The sequence below is a fragment of the Bombus pascuorum genome, chromosome 1 (genome assembly GCF_905332965.1).
Source record: "Bombus pascuorum chromosome 1, iyBomPasc1.1, whole genome shotgun sequence".
Lineage (NCBI taxonomy): Eukaryota > Metazoa > Arthropoda > Insecta > Hymenoptera > Apidae > Bombus > Bombus pascuorum.
The window spans coordinates 11,241,776-11,261,285 of NC_083488.1; the positions used below are offsets into that span (position 1 = coordinate 11,241,776).

The window sequence follows — 19,510 nt, forward strand, 5'->3', positions numbered from 1 at the left end:
ACGTTATACGTTATTACGTAATAGTATATATCGTTATACGTTAGTACGTAATAGCATATAACGTTATAGGTTATTACTTAGTAGTATATTACGTTATACATTATTACGTATTAGTATATAACGTTATACGTCATAAGGTAATACTACATGACGTTATACGTCATTAGGTAATTCTACATAACGTTATACGTCATTACGTAATAGTATATAACGTTACACGTCATAAGGTAACACTACATAACGTTATACGTTATTACGTAATAGTATATAACGTTATACGTTATTACCTAATAGTATAGAACGTTATACGTTATACGTTAGTACGTAATAGTATATAACGTTATACGTCATAACGTAATAGTTCATAACGTTATACGTCAGTACGTAATAGTATATAACGTTATACGTCATAACGTAATAGTTTATAACGTTATACGTTAGTACGTAATAGTATATATCGTTATACGTTATTACGTAATAGTATATTACGTTATACGTTAGTACGTAATAGTATATTACGTTATACGTAAGTACGTAATAGTATATAACATTATACGTCATCCGGTAATTCTATATAACGTTGCACGTTAGTACGTAATGGTATATAACGTTATACGTTATTACGTAATAGGTTATAACGTTGTACGTTAGTACGTAATAGTATATAACGTTATACGTCATCAGGTAATACTATATAGCGTTCCACGTTAGTACATAATAGTATATAACGTTATACGGTAGTACGTAATAGTATATATCGTTATACGTCATTTCGTAATAGTATACATCGTTATACGTCATTGCGTAATACTATATAACGTAACACGTTAGTACGTAATGGTATATAACGTTATACGTTATTACGTATTAGTATAAAACGTTACACATTAGTACGTAATGGTATATATCGTTATACGTCATTGCGTAATAGGTTATAACGTTATACGTTAGTACGTAATAGTATATATCGTTATACGTCATTACGTAATAGCTTATAACGTTATACGTTAGTACGTAATAGGATATAACGTTATACGTTAGTACGTAATAGTATATAACGTTATACGTTACTACGTAATAGTATATAACGTTATACGTCATTACGTAATGGTATATACCGTTATACATCATTGCGTAATAGTATATAACGTTATACGTTAGTACGTAATAGTATATATCGTTATACGTCATTGCGTAATAGTATATAACGTTATACGTTAGTACGTAATAGTATATAACGTTATACGTTAGTACGTAATAGGATATAACGTTATACGTTAGTACGTAATAGTATATAACGTTATACGTCATCCGGTAATGCTATATATCGTTACACGTTATTACGTAATGGTATATAACGTTATACGTTATTACGTAATAGGTTATAACGTTATACGTTAGTACGTAATAGTATATACCGTTATACGATATTACGTAATAGTTTATAACGTTACACGTTAGTACGTAATAGTATATAACGTTATACGTTAGTACGTAATAGGATATAACGTTATACGTTAGTACGTAGTAGTATATAACGTTATACGTCATCCGGTAATACTATATATCGTTACACGTTAGTACGTAATGGTATATAACGTTATACGTTATTACGTAATAGGTTATAACGTTATACGTTAGTACGTAATAGTATATACCGTTATACGTTAGTACGTAATAGGATATAACGTTATACGTTAGTACGTAATAGTATATAACGTTATACGTCATCCGGTAATACTATATATCGTTACACGTTAGTACGTAATGGTATATAACGTTATACGTTATTACGTAATAGGTTATAACGTTATACGTTAGTACGTAATAGTATATACCGTTATACGATATTACGTAATAGTTTATAACGTTACACGTTAGTACGTAATAGTATATATCGTTATACGTCATTACGTAATAGCTTATAACGTTATACGTTAGTACGTAATAGGATATAACGTTATACGTTAGTACGTAATAGTATATAACGTTATACGTTACTACGTAATAGTATATAACGTTATACGTCATTACGTAATAGTATATACCGTTATACATCATTGCGTAATAGTATATAACGTTATACGTTAGTACATAATAGTATATATCGTTATACGTCATTGCGTAATAGTATATAACGTTATACGTTATTACGTATTAGTATATAACGTTATACGTTATTACGTATTAGCATATAACGTTATACGTTATTACGTAATAGTATATATCGTTATACGTTAGTACGTAATAGTATATAACGTAATACGATATTACGTAATAGTTTATAACGTTACACGTTAGTACGTAATAGTATATAACGTTATACGTTAGTACGTAATAGGATATAACGTTATACGTTAGTACGTAATAGTATATAACGTTATACGTCATCCGGTAATACTATATATCGTTACACGTTAGTACGTAATGGTATATAACGTTATACGTTATTACGTAATAGGTTATAACGTTATACGTTAGTACGCAATATTATATAACGTTATACGTCATCAGGTAATACTATATAGCGTTACACATTAGTACGTAATAGTATATAACGTTATACGTTAGTACGTAATAGGATATAACGTTATACGTTAGTACGTAATAGTATATATCGTTATACGTCATTGCGTAATAGTATATAACGTTATACGTTATTACGTTATAGTATATAACGTTACACGTCATCAGGTAATACTATATAACGTTACACGTTAGGACGTAATAGTATATATCGTTATACGTCATTGCGTAATAGTATATATCGTTATACGTTAGTACGTAATAGCATATAACGTTATAGGTTATTACGTATTAGTATATAACGTTATACATCATTACGTAATTATATATAACGTTATACGTTATTACTCAATAGCATATTACGTTATACATTATTACGTAGTAGTATACAATGTTATTCGACAGTACGTAATAGTATATAACGTTATACGTTATTACTTAGTAGTATATTACGTTATACATTATTACGTATTAGTATATAACGTTATACGTCATAAGGTAATACTACATAGCGTTATACGTCATTACGTAATAGTATATAACGTTATACGATATATGGTAATACTATATGTCGTTATAGGATATAAATTAATAGTATATAAGGTTATTCGTTATGGCGTAATAGTATATAACGTTCTACGATATAAGGTAATAGTATATAACGTTATATGTTATGGCGTAATAGAATATAACGTTATACGTTATGAGGTATTACTATAGAACGTTGTACGTTATAGGGTAATAGTATATAACGTTGTACGTTATAAGGTAATAATATATAACGTCATACGTTATGGGGTAGTAGTATATAACGTTATACGTTCTAACGTAATACCATATAACGTCATACGTTATAGGGTAGTCGTATATAACGTTATACCTTATGGGGTAATAGTATATAACGTTATACGTTATTACGTAATACCATATAACGTCATACGTTTTAGGGTATTTGTATATAACGTTGTACGTTATAACGTAATGATATCTAACGTCGTACGTTATAAGGTAACGGTATATAGCGTTATATGTTATGGGGTTATAGTATATAACGTTATACGTTATAACGTAATGCTTCATAACGATATACGTTATAAAGTAATAGTATATATCGTTATATGTTATAAGGTAATAGTACATAACGTTATACGTTATAATGTAATAACATATAACGTTATACGTTGTAACGTAATACTTTGTAACGTAAGAATATCGAACGTTATACTATGTAACATAATATAATAAATCGTAATATAATATAACGTGCTGGCAATAAAATACTAAATGAAACATTTTCATAACTAACTATGAAAAAGTCGTTTTGTGTGCATGGATTACTGTGTCAAATGCGTTCCATATTTCTATCTTTCTCATATTTACACTGGTACATGCATTTTTTCCCTATCTTACATGTTTTTAAATTATAATACTTCCTTATATTTCTAACACTCTACTTCAAAATAATTACTTTACATGTTATTATTTCACTTAATTCTCTTTGTTTTGTCAGCTGCGCGGTTTCTTCCTTTCTTTTCTTTTTTTCTTTTTACTATTGAATTTATAACAGTGTTTGTGATGAAAACACCGACTCAAGATTAATCAACATTTTATTAGTTGAAATAAATAATTCTATCTCTTAAGCTATCTTTAATTCATATCTTTCTTGTTCCTTCAACAAATACAACTTAAATATTGGTGCTGCTTCTTTATTTCTGCAATTAATCCATTTCTGGATCTAATTCTCTCTCCTAAAGTCAAACAAATCTATTTTCTAATCTATACGTTTTAAATTATGTAGTTATACATTAATTTATACATAGAAAAATCTTAGAAAAATAATCTATATTATACAATTCTATTCTATAATCAAAATACTTTGTAATTTGTACTTTTAATTGTTTATAATTATTTAATATAATATTGAAACTTGCACAAATGTTTGCGGCAAAAATTCAATGTCGAAGAAAACGTTCGACCGCAGATTAATCTAATTCGATTGATTATCAGCATAGTAACCCGTGGCGCTTCGTATCGGCGTCGCGGCGGTAGCTTGAGCCTTGCGAGTTGAAGTGGGGAAGCTTGTTGAAAGTCCGTTGGAGTAGGGATACTGACGAACCCGGCGAGCTGCCGGGAAGGAGGTTCCACCGCGTGTCTGCCATCTCTGTCTTTAGTTTAGTTCGAGTTCGGCGCGCAGCCGGTTCGTGTCTGTGTGTTTTGCGTGCGATTTCCGCCTGATCGACGCTTGTCTCATTTCCGCGACTTGCGTCGATACGTCGTCGACCTCCACAGTGTTTCCTTATCTTTCTTTAATCCAGAACGCGGTCACCGGGTCGAATTCCCAAAACGTTCGTATATATAACGTTCATATAAATTCGTAGCGTCGCTAACCATTTTCACGAGTTTCTGCAGTTTCTATGATTCAGTGTGTTCTTTAGTCGAAAACATCGTTGTTTCGTGTACGTAGATCTGCGTAAAATTCCGTGGTGTACGTCGATCTATGATGGTGACGTACAGCAATCGATAGTATGTAGATTGCTTGTTGCGACGCTTCCAAAGAAACGGTGATTCATTGGATGCACGTAAGAAACACGTAAGCGGTTTGTTTTGCTAGTATTGTTTTCGCGCGAACGATTCGTTGTGTTTACCTATCCAAGCTTCTTCGATATTCATTCTCCGAATAGTGGGACATTTCACAAACGTAAATACGCATTGCTCTCTAAATTACTCTGAAATATCGATTGTTAGAGATACATATGTTCACGAAGCAGCGATCGATTATGTACGTGTTCAAGTTGCGACATTCAGACTAGTAGCACACAGTTTTCCTTTGAAATACATTTTATCTGCGTTGGTGCGTTTTTGGTTATGACAGTTTTCGTTATAAGTACGTGAAATAAAAACGTGTTTAATATTATCTCGTTATCGTATCGTCGGTTTGCTAGAAAAGTGACATCCCGAAAGTTCGGAATTTTAACTTTAAAAGTGAGCTCTTTGTAGCGGATATTAAGCTAATAATACTATACTATTGGGTAGTCCGAAAAGTTTCTTCCGTTTCATAAGGTGACAATAGATGAACAACAATTTCTGTTTTACATTATTTTATTGAATTAGGTGTGATCCATTTCGTTCTATTTCTATTATTATGTTCTTGCATAATTCAATAAACTAATATAAAACAAAAAACAGTATGCGTCTATTATTTATTTATAAAACGAAAGATACATTTCGGACAATTTAATGTTTAACATGAATGTCATAATTCGATATAGAGTCGATTTAACACTTTTTTAAAAGATTTTTCTGCTGATTTAATAGTTCAAATTCTAGGGACTATTAACTAAATTACAAAGGAAACGAAATTTTTCATTGTTAAATGGTTGAATATTCAATGGTATTCCATTTATAGTCGATTTGTAGAATTTACTCTGTTAACGAACCGATGCGGCGATATATATACGTAGTTCTATAATTAGTGCTTTGCAATGAATAAACGTGTGATACAATTAAATTTGGGGCTTGATAGTGGGGATAGTGTTATTATATATAGTGTGTAGGTTTCTTGTCGTTTCTCCAACATTTCGTAGATTGTACTCGAAGGTGTCTCGATACGGATAAAGTTTTCGACCGTAGTAATGGTGGTAGACGTGGGGAAAATAAAAAACGTGGATAAGATTTCGAGAGCAGGTACAGATTTTTCTGGAAATTCAAAGTCAATTATTGGCTTCATTATTGCGATCTGTAATTTATTATTTGCAACGAACGATTAATCAGAAATACCTAGGTAGCGCTGACATCATTGGCGACTAATTAATCAGTGGTATACGTATCTTCTGTACAGCGGACATCCCTCGTTAGACGTTCGTGGAGATGTCTACCGTAACGAAGATTTCGTTATTTGACAGCCATATTGTCAATATGTTTTCCTCGCCAAAGAATAGAAAGTAATAATTAATCGATTTCGATATCTATATTTCTCGCGTTTATTGCGTAATAGCTAAAGATCACACATGATAAATGTATAAATTGTTGTCTTATTGACCAAAAAAGAATAATTTCTTGTTCTTTGAAAGATCATATCAGTGAGATTTTTCTGAAATGTCGTTTTATCTTGAATTTATAATTTTTCGGTTGATTAACCATAATCGAGTATTTCAAGCATATCGTGTTGATAGTGGTTTATTGATAAGGTAATGGATAATGTTATCGATACAATCTACTCATTTTTAATATTTTTCTTTGACTCCTTTTTCAAAATTAACGCATCATCGCTATTAATATATTTTTTTCTCGTATCTTGCATTGAAATACGATTGCAGGACGTTCACCCGTATTGACGTGCAAAGACCCTATTATGCATGAACGGATCACAGGGACTGTAGAAGTTCTTTGCTAGCCGAGCTTGAAAGTTTTCTTATCATCAGTTACTCGAGAAAAAAGTTTCACAAACGTCGATAAGGAAGCATTAATAATTCACGTTACCCAAGGAACATGTTATTTGATTTTATACAGGCAAAAAATAGTTGAGATAGATTCTGTAACTGTAGTTGATTCAAATTAAGCGGCAAATTAGTTTATAGGATCTTTAGTAGCAGCGCTACGATTGGCAGTTTGTTTCGATCGTCTCGCGAATCGCGTAGCTTCCCGCGCGAATCAGTAGATCAATTAGAGAGTTTGTTTGACTCTTCTTGCAGCGGATTCGTGAGAATCAATTGGTCAAGTGTCGAGCTGTTCGCGATAGACCGATAACGGTGCGAAATAAGAAATTACATAGTGAACGACCATGGTGTGACTCGGGTGACTAGATTGATCTTTCGGAAAGATCGACGAGATTGACTGGTGGTTGTGTGGTGATTGGTTTTGGTTGTGGTGGTTGATACGCTCTTGGGAGTCGGAAGCCCGTTGGCACTTGGGCCTCGTTTACATCGGTTTACTCATGCTGGGAGTTTTGAAGCGGCGCTGGAAGCCATCAAAAAGGTGAGTGCTCTTTTACATTTTTCTTTCTTTTTCACTACATCGTGCATGTATCCTAAAAGTGTTACGACTTGTAATAATTCAGTTATATTAAAATGAAGGGATTCTCTTGAATGTTCTACAGCTTGTTCTATATAAAAAAAAAAGAAAGAAAAAACATTAAAACGTTGAAAGGGGGGTTTCAAGGGCTAAGAATGGAAAATTACAAAAATAATATTTGACAATTGTTTCATAGAATCTATACATTTTATCAACATAAATTTTATGTGTTTAGTAACTTATCCTTTTTGTAAGTTCCTGAATAATTTGTTGCTGTTTCTGAAGAACTTGTTCGAATTGTCACTTTTGAAATATATGTACACTGTGGTACTTGGCTTCAAAACAAGAGATATTAACTAAAAAGAAACTTCTCAACGAGTAACAATTTTATCTAACGATTAATTTCCTAATTTATAAAAAATCTGCTAGGAGAAATATCGATAAATTGCTTTGTTTGGAAACGATACGAGATATTGGCGTCGTTCGGTAATCGATAATGGCGAGGTATCGTTCGGTGCATTGAACTTGCCGCGTAAAGTTAGAGCAACGTAACGTGACGCTTTAATTACGAAAGCGAGGTTGTTGTACGATAATTGCGCCTCAAATTTCACCCGAAAACTCTAGTCATACCTAACGTTACTCTTATCAATGATTAACATATATATCCGTATTATCGGCGTTTTCTTTTTGTTTGTTATCAGTATCGATTCTTATGTTTCGTTTTAATCAATCTACATAACCTCTATATCAAAAGTGATGTAAATAATATTGCGAATATATTCAACTACGATATACCTATTTAATAGTTTATTTGAGTATACGTAGCTATTTCAGTATACGCGCACTCGAAATGTATCCAAAGTCGACTTTCAAACACAAAGCCATGTACAGTGGCACATAAAACTGTTCGAATATGTATCTATTTGTAGAAACCTTTTATGAATGTACTGTGCGTGTTACATAAAACATATTGAAATTTCATTAATATGTAATGACCTGTTATATTGATAATAAATAATCATCATATTTCTTAATAAGTCTCGATATTGAGTGGGTCCATTTGCAATGTTAATTACAATATATGCTATGACACCTACTTAAATATATGTATATTTACGATAAATATCTTGTAACTTCTTATATATACTTTCAGATTGGCTTGAAACTTTACCAACATAATCATAACAGTCGTCTCTCATTATAGTACTACGATGAAATTTCAAAATGTTTTCTATACCATATACATAGGATAGATTTTATATACCATAATATATAGGATGAGAATTATGTATGGTAGGTAAGTGTCCAAATATATTACTGAACCATTTTACACGTATATCTGTACACAAACACGGGTAAATTCGTGCCAATATTTACGGCACGAAGAAATTTGTTAGTGCGTTATTTATAACTGTACTACCTATAACTAACCACAATAGAACAATGGAACAATAGAATAATGCGGTCGGTAACGAGAAGCAGCGTTGTAAGAACCAGATCCCTCTAACTATTCGGTTTACCGAAAAGGTAGAAAAATAATCGGGACATGGAGTCGAGATCAAAGACAAATTCCAACGTTTCGTTATTTGTCATGGAATTTTTCTTACACTGTGGATCTCTTTGTGTGTATCCTGTTCGTGGAACGTCCTAAGGAAGCTGTCTTTGTGACTCGGTTTGCTCGTCAGTTTCGCTCGTAGAAGCAAATACACCTGTTTTTTTTCTTCGTATCATATTCGTCGGACGAACGCGTCACATGTATATAGGTTTTATAAGAGCGAAAAGCTTGGAAAAGAATGCACACTTATCGGAGCGACGACTTCAACAAACGATTGGTATTAATTTCGAGTGAAAAATTCATTCGAATGGAATCGGAATGGCGAACGGACGTTATCCTCTCCTATTATATTTTCCGTTATTTAGAGAATTTTTTTTATTTTTCTCGCCTGTTTCGATACCGAAACAACGGGAGCCGTATATGTAGCTTTCCTCTTCGTTTTTTCTGGATTGAAAAAGTTTTGGAATTTTTATGTTTTGTGCTTAGGCAAATTGGCATTGAATTTGAAATTGGAGAGAAAGTTTGTAAAACGAAGGCAATATAGATAATAATTAGGCGGATTTCTATGTACACGCGAACGTTAGACTAATTGGAGAAAGCAATATAAAGTTTGTATTAAAATAATCGATTCGTTGGTATTTATCGTGCCAAGTAATTAAACTTCTCACGTTTGGCTCGAAGTTGAGCAATATATTTAAGATGCGGCACGCGAACTTCTTGATGCATCTTCCTTCAGGCTATCTGAAAGTTTTGTAGGTCGATCCTCCTTTGTTCCTGGAGTGGCTGGCTAAAATTAATTTATCAATATCTGTGTAAGTAGTGATAATGTATTCACTATCAAACAAGTGAACCATGTATATACCTAGAATATTCAAACTTAATTTATATTCCATATTCGAGTACAAATCATGTTCCATATCGTAAAATGAATACCTATCTCTGTTAAATTTCTGTTAAATCATGAGATTACACAGTTTTACAAAATTACCTTTTGTAAAATTAATAATGGGTTTAATTCATCTTCCACGCCGGTTTGTACTCGCTTTATGTGTTCGCTTGTTCCATCGATTAAAATATACCTGGTGGGGCATGTCGAGTTTCACGAGATCTTTCAACAAGCAGAGCACAAACGACGAACTATATCTATTATTATCGGAACTGAACTGTAATCCAGATAAACATCGGCGTCCATACTTGCACGATAAATTAAAATAATACAGGCAACAGGATCGCGGGATCAATGTAACATAATTGCAACGGCGTAAATAATGCCACGATCCCTAGTGTACGGCGATTCACACGACGAAGGTTTAACTCCCTGCATAACTTTGCATGCCGATGTTTACCTGGACTAATTTAAACGAATTATCATAACACCTGCTGCGTCCTGGTCTCTCTCCATTAATTTTCATTAGACCACTTGTGGTCGATTAGATTTGAAATGAAATGATTTTTATCAAACGATGATTCTTAGAACATTATTTTTTCTTATTATAACGCAAGAACTATAGAAAAAAAGTAGGAAGAAAAGTAGGGCGTAAGTTTAAAAATACAAACTAAATATGACATGTATATTTTTTAAGTTTTATTGTATGGATATTGTTCTTAGGTAATTAAATTATCAAGTGTTTAGTATAATTCAACTTTTTTTTTATAATGACAGCTTTTAACCTTTGTTACGTAGAATCGAAGAAGAAGATCACAGGAGCAGCGTTCTTCCACTGGTTTTTCTATTATTACAAAATTCTTTTAACTTGAGAAGAATAGTGTCTACATGATTTCTGATTTGAATTATATGCTACAGGTTTTCTTAAAAGTATTTCAGAAGACATTTGAAGTTCGTAACAGACGAACGAAATTGAAATCATCTCAAGATTAAAATTCAATACACTGTGCTTAACTATGTCACATTACTTAGGTTTTGTTTCTGGCTAATTCGTAGATTGCGTTTGTATTTTTCATCATTCTCCCGAATATTTTGAAAATATCGATTGTTCTTCGTGTATCTTAACAATCATCGCATGCCTTAAAAATTATTAACATAACGAGCACGGTGAATTCTTCGTACGTATCTTCTCGAAGATTATTCAAACGGCTTTTCCACTTGTTTCCTCTTGAAAACGAATCACCGACATACATAGGTGCATGTATTTATTTGCTTTCGAACGTGTTGCTCGGAACTCCGTTCTATTAAAATAGACCTCAAGTGTTTTAAGTACGGCCCGCGATAAAATGTTGCACCGACCTTACACGCTTTTGAATGTCGGCTATGATTCGTAATCTGATGATTCGTACAAGCAAAAGCTACTATTTAAAACCATCATTTACGCGTAATCAGGGATTGCTTCGTGTTTATCGAACATTTGATACATTTCACACCTTTTATGTCGATGTATATTCAGTTTATTTCGCACGAAATGTATTGAGGAATATTTCTGTATGAAGAATATATATAGATATAAATATGTTGCAACTATCAAGTTATCAAAAATCAAGGTATCAAAGTAACTTACGTAAGTGTCGATAAAAAAAGGGGGACGTAAAACATTCGTCAAATGATATATTATTTTATTTCATTAATTTCGATAACAGCTCTTTTTATTTTTTTAATCTCGACCTCGCACATTACATTATCTGCTGTATATGTATTCTCTTTTAGTTATTATTCGACGGCGGATATGTAAAAAAATTCATGTTCTCGTGAAAACAATTAAAAGGATGAAACTTAACTTTGTATTTTCAAATTTCTCATAAATACGTAAGAATTTATAAATTAATTATTATTTTCCTCCTTTCTCTTGTACTTTATTGTCATTCCGTTCTGCTACGTGAGACTATCGTTCTTATAAATATCGATTTACCCTTGCTCTTTCTCATCACGCATTTCCTCGACGAAATGAACTCTCATTGGCCGAGTCATCTGTTATATAGAAACTTCTATATTCTGTAAATTTCTCTAATTATGATATTAAAAATTCAAGAAAACAAATTGATTTCAGTTAGATCGGTTTCAGTCGTCAGAAATATAAATTCGATGTAATTTATTTTTTACAGAAATGGAATGATAGTGGCAAAAAAATAAAAAAGATGAAATAAAGCAATTATTATACCCGAAAGATTTGCAATCTAGATGACGAGTTAACTCGTCTTGCTCGTTTAATAGATACATGTCGTATACCTATATCTCTTCCAATCCACGACTTATCGAAAACGACCGATCTCTCGTCAGTCTTATCGGCTCGATTCATTCAATATAAATTTGTCGGGCGAGTAATTTCGTAACGGTACTTCTGATCAAGCTTCTGTTCGGTCAAAATGCTAACTGGTGCGCGGAATTCCCGAGCGAGAAAACGCGCGCGATGCGGTCGAAATGCAAACGCAGCTGAAAACTAGTTCGTCAAGGAATTTACCCACAGGAAATGCGTCGAGTGTATCATGCGATACAGTTATAGGGAATTTAGGGGAGAAGAGCGGGAATGAACCGAAAAGGACAGTGGGTGGTACGGGAGAGGATTGCGGTTATTCTAAAAAACAATGCAATTTCGCATCCTTGGATTATCTCATGCAAAATACGTTCCTTTTGCTTATTCGCGTGAACATAAATGGATGAACTGGACTTTCCTTTTATAAATTTCCGCGTCGATCGTTCGAACATTTCCATTCGAAACGCTGCACCAGGATATTTAATTAATTCATCCTGCTTTCCCCGATATTTTATAATTTATGGAGCTTTTTCTCGTGTCGTGTATGTAACAGAGTTTAATGGCTCTGGTCCACTGAGTGGAAGTTGGAATTAATCGAGATCCCTTGAAGTTTTCGCAAGTAGCTTTAAATAATGTTACGTTACATATGTATGTCGATAATCACAAAGTCGTAATACAAATTTAGATATATACATATAAACGAAAAGGATACTGTTCATTGAAGAAGATAAATATTCGCGTGATTTTTTGCTGATCTACTATTAGTCTCTAATCAACGCGCTAAACAAAAGCGTGATGGATTTATATTTTGCAGAAAGACGCATATTGTCATTGCCATTGCTCGTATTTGCTTAATAGAGATTATAAAAAGGTTGATTAGAAGGTTGAAAGAGATTATTCTCTGATAAAAAATATCTCTCTGTCTATCTTGTTTCGTTTAAAAGCTATTTGTAAGCCAAGGGATAGCCTAATAAATAAAAACAAGAAAATAATAAATAAAGACAGCAATAATTCCTATTTTAATCGGATAAAAGTATTCAAAATTAGGGACACAATTCTTGCCTGTATAAAATTCATCTGAACACGTTATATCGTTGTTACGTGCATAGCTGTGGAGAAACAGGAAATGCTGGGAATAAAAGAGACAGGATCATGCCCGACGTCAAATAAGCTGCAATTAGACGGTAGAGATGGCCTTTTGGGAAGAGTATAATGGACGAACGCATCGTTACTCGATAAAATTCAGCTAGCTTTTTTCCCTGCTCTCTTGACGCCGGTGTATCCATCTCGCAAAAGTGCATGAAACGGCGAGCAACGTGAAACCGTTGAATAGGATTTGCTGGAGGCTATAATCTCATTCACAATTATATCTGTCGCGCGAGAGAAGCGTGCAACTCGATCAAGCGAAATCCTCTCTCGTTTCCGGATATTCCGGCCTTCATGCGCAAGAAACGAAAGAAGAGGGGGGATGAAAAGAGACGAGAGGAGCAGAGAAGAAGTCTAAAGAGACCGCGCACGGCATGAAAAAGAGAATAAGCCGCCACGCTACGAAAAATAAAAAAGGATCGTAATCGGGTTCCGTTGCACTCAAATTTCGTCAGCTTCTTGCAAATAAAGTAAGATAACTCGAGAATGGATGGATCATGGGCATCGGATAAAACGACGAGATATTTCGAAAAGAAATATTCAGGAGAAAGCCGTTAATTATCAGTTAAATCAATCTTTGGTACAATAATAGGAAAGAAATTATCTTGAATTTTAATTGAAAGAGACATAAAAAACATTGGAAAGAGAGATAAAAAATGAACGAACGTACTTTTAATTGATTGAAAGATATATAGATATGTAAAAGGATCGCAGTAATTCACGCGTTAGAAAAGCAGTGATTTTGGTTGGAATTTCATTGTGTCGGTACATAACGATGGACAGATGAAATTCCAGCGGTAAATCCGGCCGCTCGGGCTGCTTTTGCGGCGCCAATTAGAAGTGGAAACGAGCAAGAAATCGTACTGAACGGAGCAGAGCTGCTAAATTCCGACCGAGTTTCTGGCCTGTCGAAAGTTTTTGCTCGTGGAAATACGATGCGCTCTCCCTTCGCACGGTTACTTGACCATTTCGCTGCGTTCCTCGTATTTTCGAGAAAAGCGTCGTGGCTTCAGATTTTTTGAAAGCAAACAGAAACCTCTAGATCGCCTCGATAACGATTCTCACCAAAGAGAACGCCTTACCGTTGGGTATTTAGGTCACACGAGACTCAGAGTCGTCGCGAAAACTCCTTTTTCTTCTCTTCTCACATCTTTCGTATGTTCCAATAGCCGAGACATTGGTTTTTAAGCGACGATTTATTGGTGTCGAACTTTTAATCGTGACTTACGCAACGTTGTATGTATAAAGTATACAATTGCTTACGAAAATATTTGAATACTCTCCACAGAAATCTTTTATGTATATACAGTGGCTACAAAAAGTATTGCCACACACCCTTATTTATTAATAAGGCGTTTTTTTTGTCAGATTCTACATTTCTTTTTCATAGCGCCAAATTTTCCTAACGATATGAGTGCGTTGCTAACTCATACGAAATTTAATATGCTTGGATCTAGTTATTCAAGTAAATTCAGAAATCATCAAAATCGAGTAAATCTAGTTGATGAATGTAAATGCTATAATAATTAAATTTTTGTAACCGTTATATCGTACGTGTTAGATAGAATATTTTGAAATTTCATTAGCATAGTAATGAGACACGACTGTCGTGATTATGTTGGTCGAATTTGAAATCAATATGAAAATTTATATAAACGTTACGAGCTATTTACTCTAAATATATATGTAGTACAAACTTGATATGTAGTAAATATTCTACGAGTATTCGAACACTTTCCTGAGCTAATGTGCATTGAAAAGAAACAAAAGAGCGTTCTGAAATAACACGCTTTTAAATGTGTCTTTTATATGTGGTAGAAATGCAGAATATTCAAGTCGTGGTCGTAGAACTTTGTTGTTTATCCAGCGGAATTTATTCGGTTAGCAACAACCAAACACAATTCTGCGAACACGCGTCCAACAGAAATTATGCAGAGAGCCGATCTAACTTTAGAGTCAGCTTACCTATACTTGATCGATCCTTCTTTTCGAAGAAACTGGCTGCGTACCTACGCCTTAACCTACGACGTACGTCCTTGTCTAAAAATAAAGTAATTTAAAGATTTGTAAAAGGTGTAAAACCGGAGAACTGTGACACAAAGAGCGTAAAAGAGAAACACGATGAATGTTAAAACTTTGTTGGAATAATTTCGAATGAAAATCTGAATCAGATAAGAACAAGTAAAACACAAAAATTACATTACGATACAAATGTCATGATTGAAGGAATAAAGAAAAAAAGATTTTGTAATACCCGAAGATAAGATTTTTCTCATTGGGTTCCAAACAAGATAATAATTCTTAAAAATATAATAGTAATCTCTGCGGCTTAATTAGTTTTCTGTAAGTGTCCTAATGCTTAAATGCAGATTTGTACGTAATACTCTTGCGTGGTTTACATAGTTTCGCGTAAAGCTTTTCGGTGACCGTGAAATTATGAGAAACGCTTGTCGCATTTTTCGATGCTCTCTTTGTAACATCATCATTGATAGTAATCGGTCATAAACCGGTGAACGAGACGCGATACCGACGTGTTTTACGTTCGTACCGCTTGAAAAGTTTGGATATTCTCGACTTTTCTGAGTACCACCCTCGGTTCTCCCTCCGGTTACCCGCTTTGGAATCGTAGTCGAAGCTTGATCAGTGACTAGACGTGTTTATACAGTGCTTGATATTTGTGCTAGTGATCGAACTCGTGTTTGGAGTTGGATTTTACTTGCTTTCGAACGTGTTTTGTCAAATAAAGTCATCAAACGTTTTAATTCTACAAATAACTTTTTAAAAACAGGCAATTTTTATTTCATTATCGCTAGATTACGTTTCTACTTTGTATCTTTAATTGTAACTTTATATCTTTATGAATATATCTTCATTATTGGGAATTTGTTTCGCTTATGGACTAGTATAACTAGTATTCCATTTTCGTTATCCTATGTAATTTTGCATATTATGTGTATTCTATGCAACTTTGCATTTTGAAATTTCCTATAAATGGATAAAAGACTACGGTCTAATTATATAATTATCGCGAATTTAATCGCAGAAAAACTATAGCAAATAATTGGATTAAACTAATTTTTATACTACATTGACTTAGTGCAAATAAAATTACAGAATAACATAGACATCTGCATAATTAAGAATGAATGAATGATTTATTTTCCTCGATCAAAAGTTTAACTCACAAGAAATATTTCTCGTTTCGTTTCCTTTTTTTTAATTTATTTTACAAATCTTAAGAACGTCAGGGTGAATCGTGGTTTTACATTTTTCTTTGATGGGGCTTTTCGAGTACACGCAAGCTTTGCGAATCTGAATCGCGAGGACCCTGGTTGGGTTGCGCGTGTGCATCAACTAAAAGGAGTAAAAATAGCAAAAGCTAAGCGGCGGTTGCAGCGATTTCGTGTTCCGCCAGAGGAACACGAAATTCCGACGCAGCTAGGTGCTAGGCGCGCAATAAACTCACCAGAATGCCGACAACTCGGCTTGGAGCTGCGAACGTTCGACCACGTCACGAGAATAGCTTTTTCGTGTGAAACAAGAATCGCATAGGGTTTGCACGAAAAATACAGCTTATTGGAAAAATGATCGAAGGAGTTTTATTTTAAGAATTTTATATTCATTGAAGCGTTAAATATATATGTTTCTTCCAGAATATCCATTACAGAAAGTACTTGCATTTTATTTGTTTTGTATTTTTATTGTATTGTGTTTGTTTATTGCGCCGAGCCTTATTCCTGTTACAATCTTTTTGTGTATGCGTCTGCCTTTACATTTCGTTTCTGTCTTAGCTTATTGCATAAAGCTAAATCTTTATTGAAGAGTGTTGATAGAAAACACTGCAAGTGCCAAGAAATAGATTTCCGAGGAGGGAAACTTATGCATTAACGTAGCATTAACGTATGCATAAACGAAACGACGTTGTGACAGCATCGTCTAGCATTATTAATAACTATTTAGAAAGGGAAATTGCACTTAAATTCTGTGCTATAGCGTTCTCATTGATATACAGAACATTTTCCAATAAAAAATAAAAATTCTCCAATTTTACAGTGTTTTCTACAAGCACTCTTCAATTATCTATTTGTCTATGGTATAGATATATCTTAATTTATTATACGTATTACTATATAATGTATCTCCTATATATCAGTCTTTGGTATTTCGTCCTTGTTCGTTCTTCTTTGTTTTCTCTATTCGTTCATGCAAAAAGTCCTCCTCGACTCCATGTTTCCAAATTTTATGAAATTTGCCAGTTCCTATATTTGTTTTTCGGTCGTCGTTATTTTTGACCATTTCTTATTTCTCAGTGTGATTGGTCTGATTTTTGTATATATTATATAGTCGCTTATTATGTGTTTTCTGTTTTATATTTCTCCGGTGTCACACAGTTGATGCATTAGATTCTCTTCTATTTTATATTTCATGTCTTGTCATGTCGTAATTAATGCGCTAAATTCCGATTTGGAACGACGATCTTTTTTAAAAGTAACTTATCATTCATTATCCTTTGCCACTTCTACCATCACGATCTCCTCTACTTCTCTATTAAACAGAAACTACCTCGTGATTCATCTAGAATCCATTAAGTCTAGATATAAATCGTGAAAAAGCAAAGGAAAACCATAAAAACTCATTGCAACTATATTTCCCTCGCAATTACCAGAACCTCGTCAAACGCAATGTTCTTAGCAGAAATATCGGTCATTGTGTCTCACGATCGGTGTACCAACTCGAAACTCGCACTTTAAGCTGATAATCCATTCAGAGTGCATCGACGTATCGTCATATAAATCGTGAAGAAGTAGATATAACCGTAGAAACTCGTTACGAAAAACCTCGTCGAACACGATATTCTTTACAGCAGAAAGATCGATTAAAGTGTCTCGTAACTAGTCCACCAGCCTCAAAGTCACGTTTGAAACCCATGACCCGTTTTCACGGTCGGTTTGATAAGAACGAAGAGTTTCGCGACCTCGAGCACATCGAAGCGTTAGCCATTGAGTCTCCACAACCGTACGAGCGTTCGAAAGAGGGAGGCTGATGGAGTTTTGGCGTCTCAAAGTTCCATTATCGTTCTGGCATCCACGATGACGCAGGCATAACAAACAAATTCCTCTGGTAGAAGCGCTTTTTCATTTGGCAAGCAGCCGGTCTCTCGCTCTTCTCTGGCGGATAAATTTAATTGCTAGAGGCTCGTGGACACCATGCAAGAATGACCCTACGACCGGCTCACCTTGACGGTAATCATGCCTTGAATTATTCAAGTTCTTCCGTTGATAAGCGACCGTGGATAATATATTGCTTCTAATTAGCGTTTGTCTATAAGAAAAAAAGCGATGTTGGAAAGAGAGAGGGAGAGAGAGAGATAAAGAGATTCGTATCGTTAGATTAATTACCTTGGTAGAGAGATCGTTAGGCTTCGGGACACGTTCAATTTTTCTTTATCTATTCTGTCTGTTTCTCCTCTCTTTTTCTTCGTATTTAACGTATGTCTAATGTATGTATAATACACTACCGTTCAGAAGCATCCGAACGCTATGATCGATTTATAGTAACGGTATTCGAATTTCACTAAACTGTGCAAATTAACGATGAAGAAATATGCAATTAGAGTAATACTTTCTATCTTCGTACAAAGATAGCGGATTGAATATCTATACTCTTGAAACAGTAAATGTAAATTATCTCTTAAAACTATTTACGGTATATAGGTCGATGTAAGAAGCTTTTCTACCTTCGGAAGCACTTTCTTGATTTGATTGATGAGTCAAGGATTGTAGAATCTGAAGATGAAGCGTTTTCGTTAAGAAAATAATTCAGCAAGGATTGAAAATTATAAATAACAGCTTTATCGTTGCATATTGGTTTTTAAAAAAGTAACTTAATCGCGTCATAATATTCTATTGTACTAGACGATCGTAAAGCAGGTATTTGTAAAAGCATCTGCAACTTCATAAAAGAAATATATTGTCTTGAACGATATTATACGTTATACGTGTGTGATCGACGATAGCAGTCAATCGATTTGGAGGAGGCTGCGATTGCTCCAATCAATATCCCGATCGTA

At 33.9% G+C, this 19,510-nt stretch overlaps 1 protein-coding gene across 7 annotated transcripts in view; it reads left to right on the forward strand.

Annotated features, from left to right (window-relative positions):
* Positions 1–4,676: 4,676 nt before the first annotated feature.
* The window catches only part of LOC132904638 (uncharacterized), a 394,190-nt gene continuing 379,356 nt past the window's right edge, over positions 4,677–19,510 (forward strand). For 6 of the 7 annotated variants that reach the window (XR_009657643.1, XM_060955304.1, XM_060955323.1 and 3 more), the window contains exons 1-2: positions 4,677–4,871; positions 7,218–7,500. Coding sequence is in view for 6 of the 7 variants with exons in the window: in XM_060955304.1 (XP_060811287.1) it covers positions 7,460–7,500 (41 nt within the window). In the remaining variant the exon portion in view is untranslated. Of the gene's footprint in view, positions 4,872–6,646; positions 6,714–7,217; positions 7,501–19,510 lie in introns of those variants that run through there. The other variant, XM_060955313.1, reaches the window with a different exon arrangement.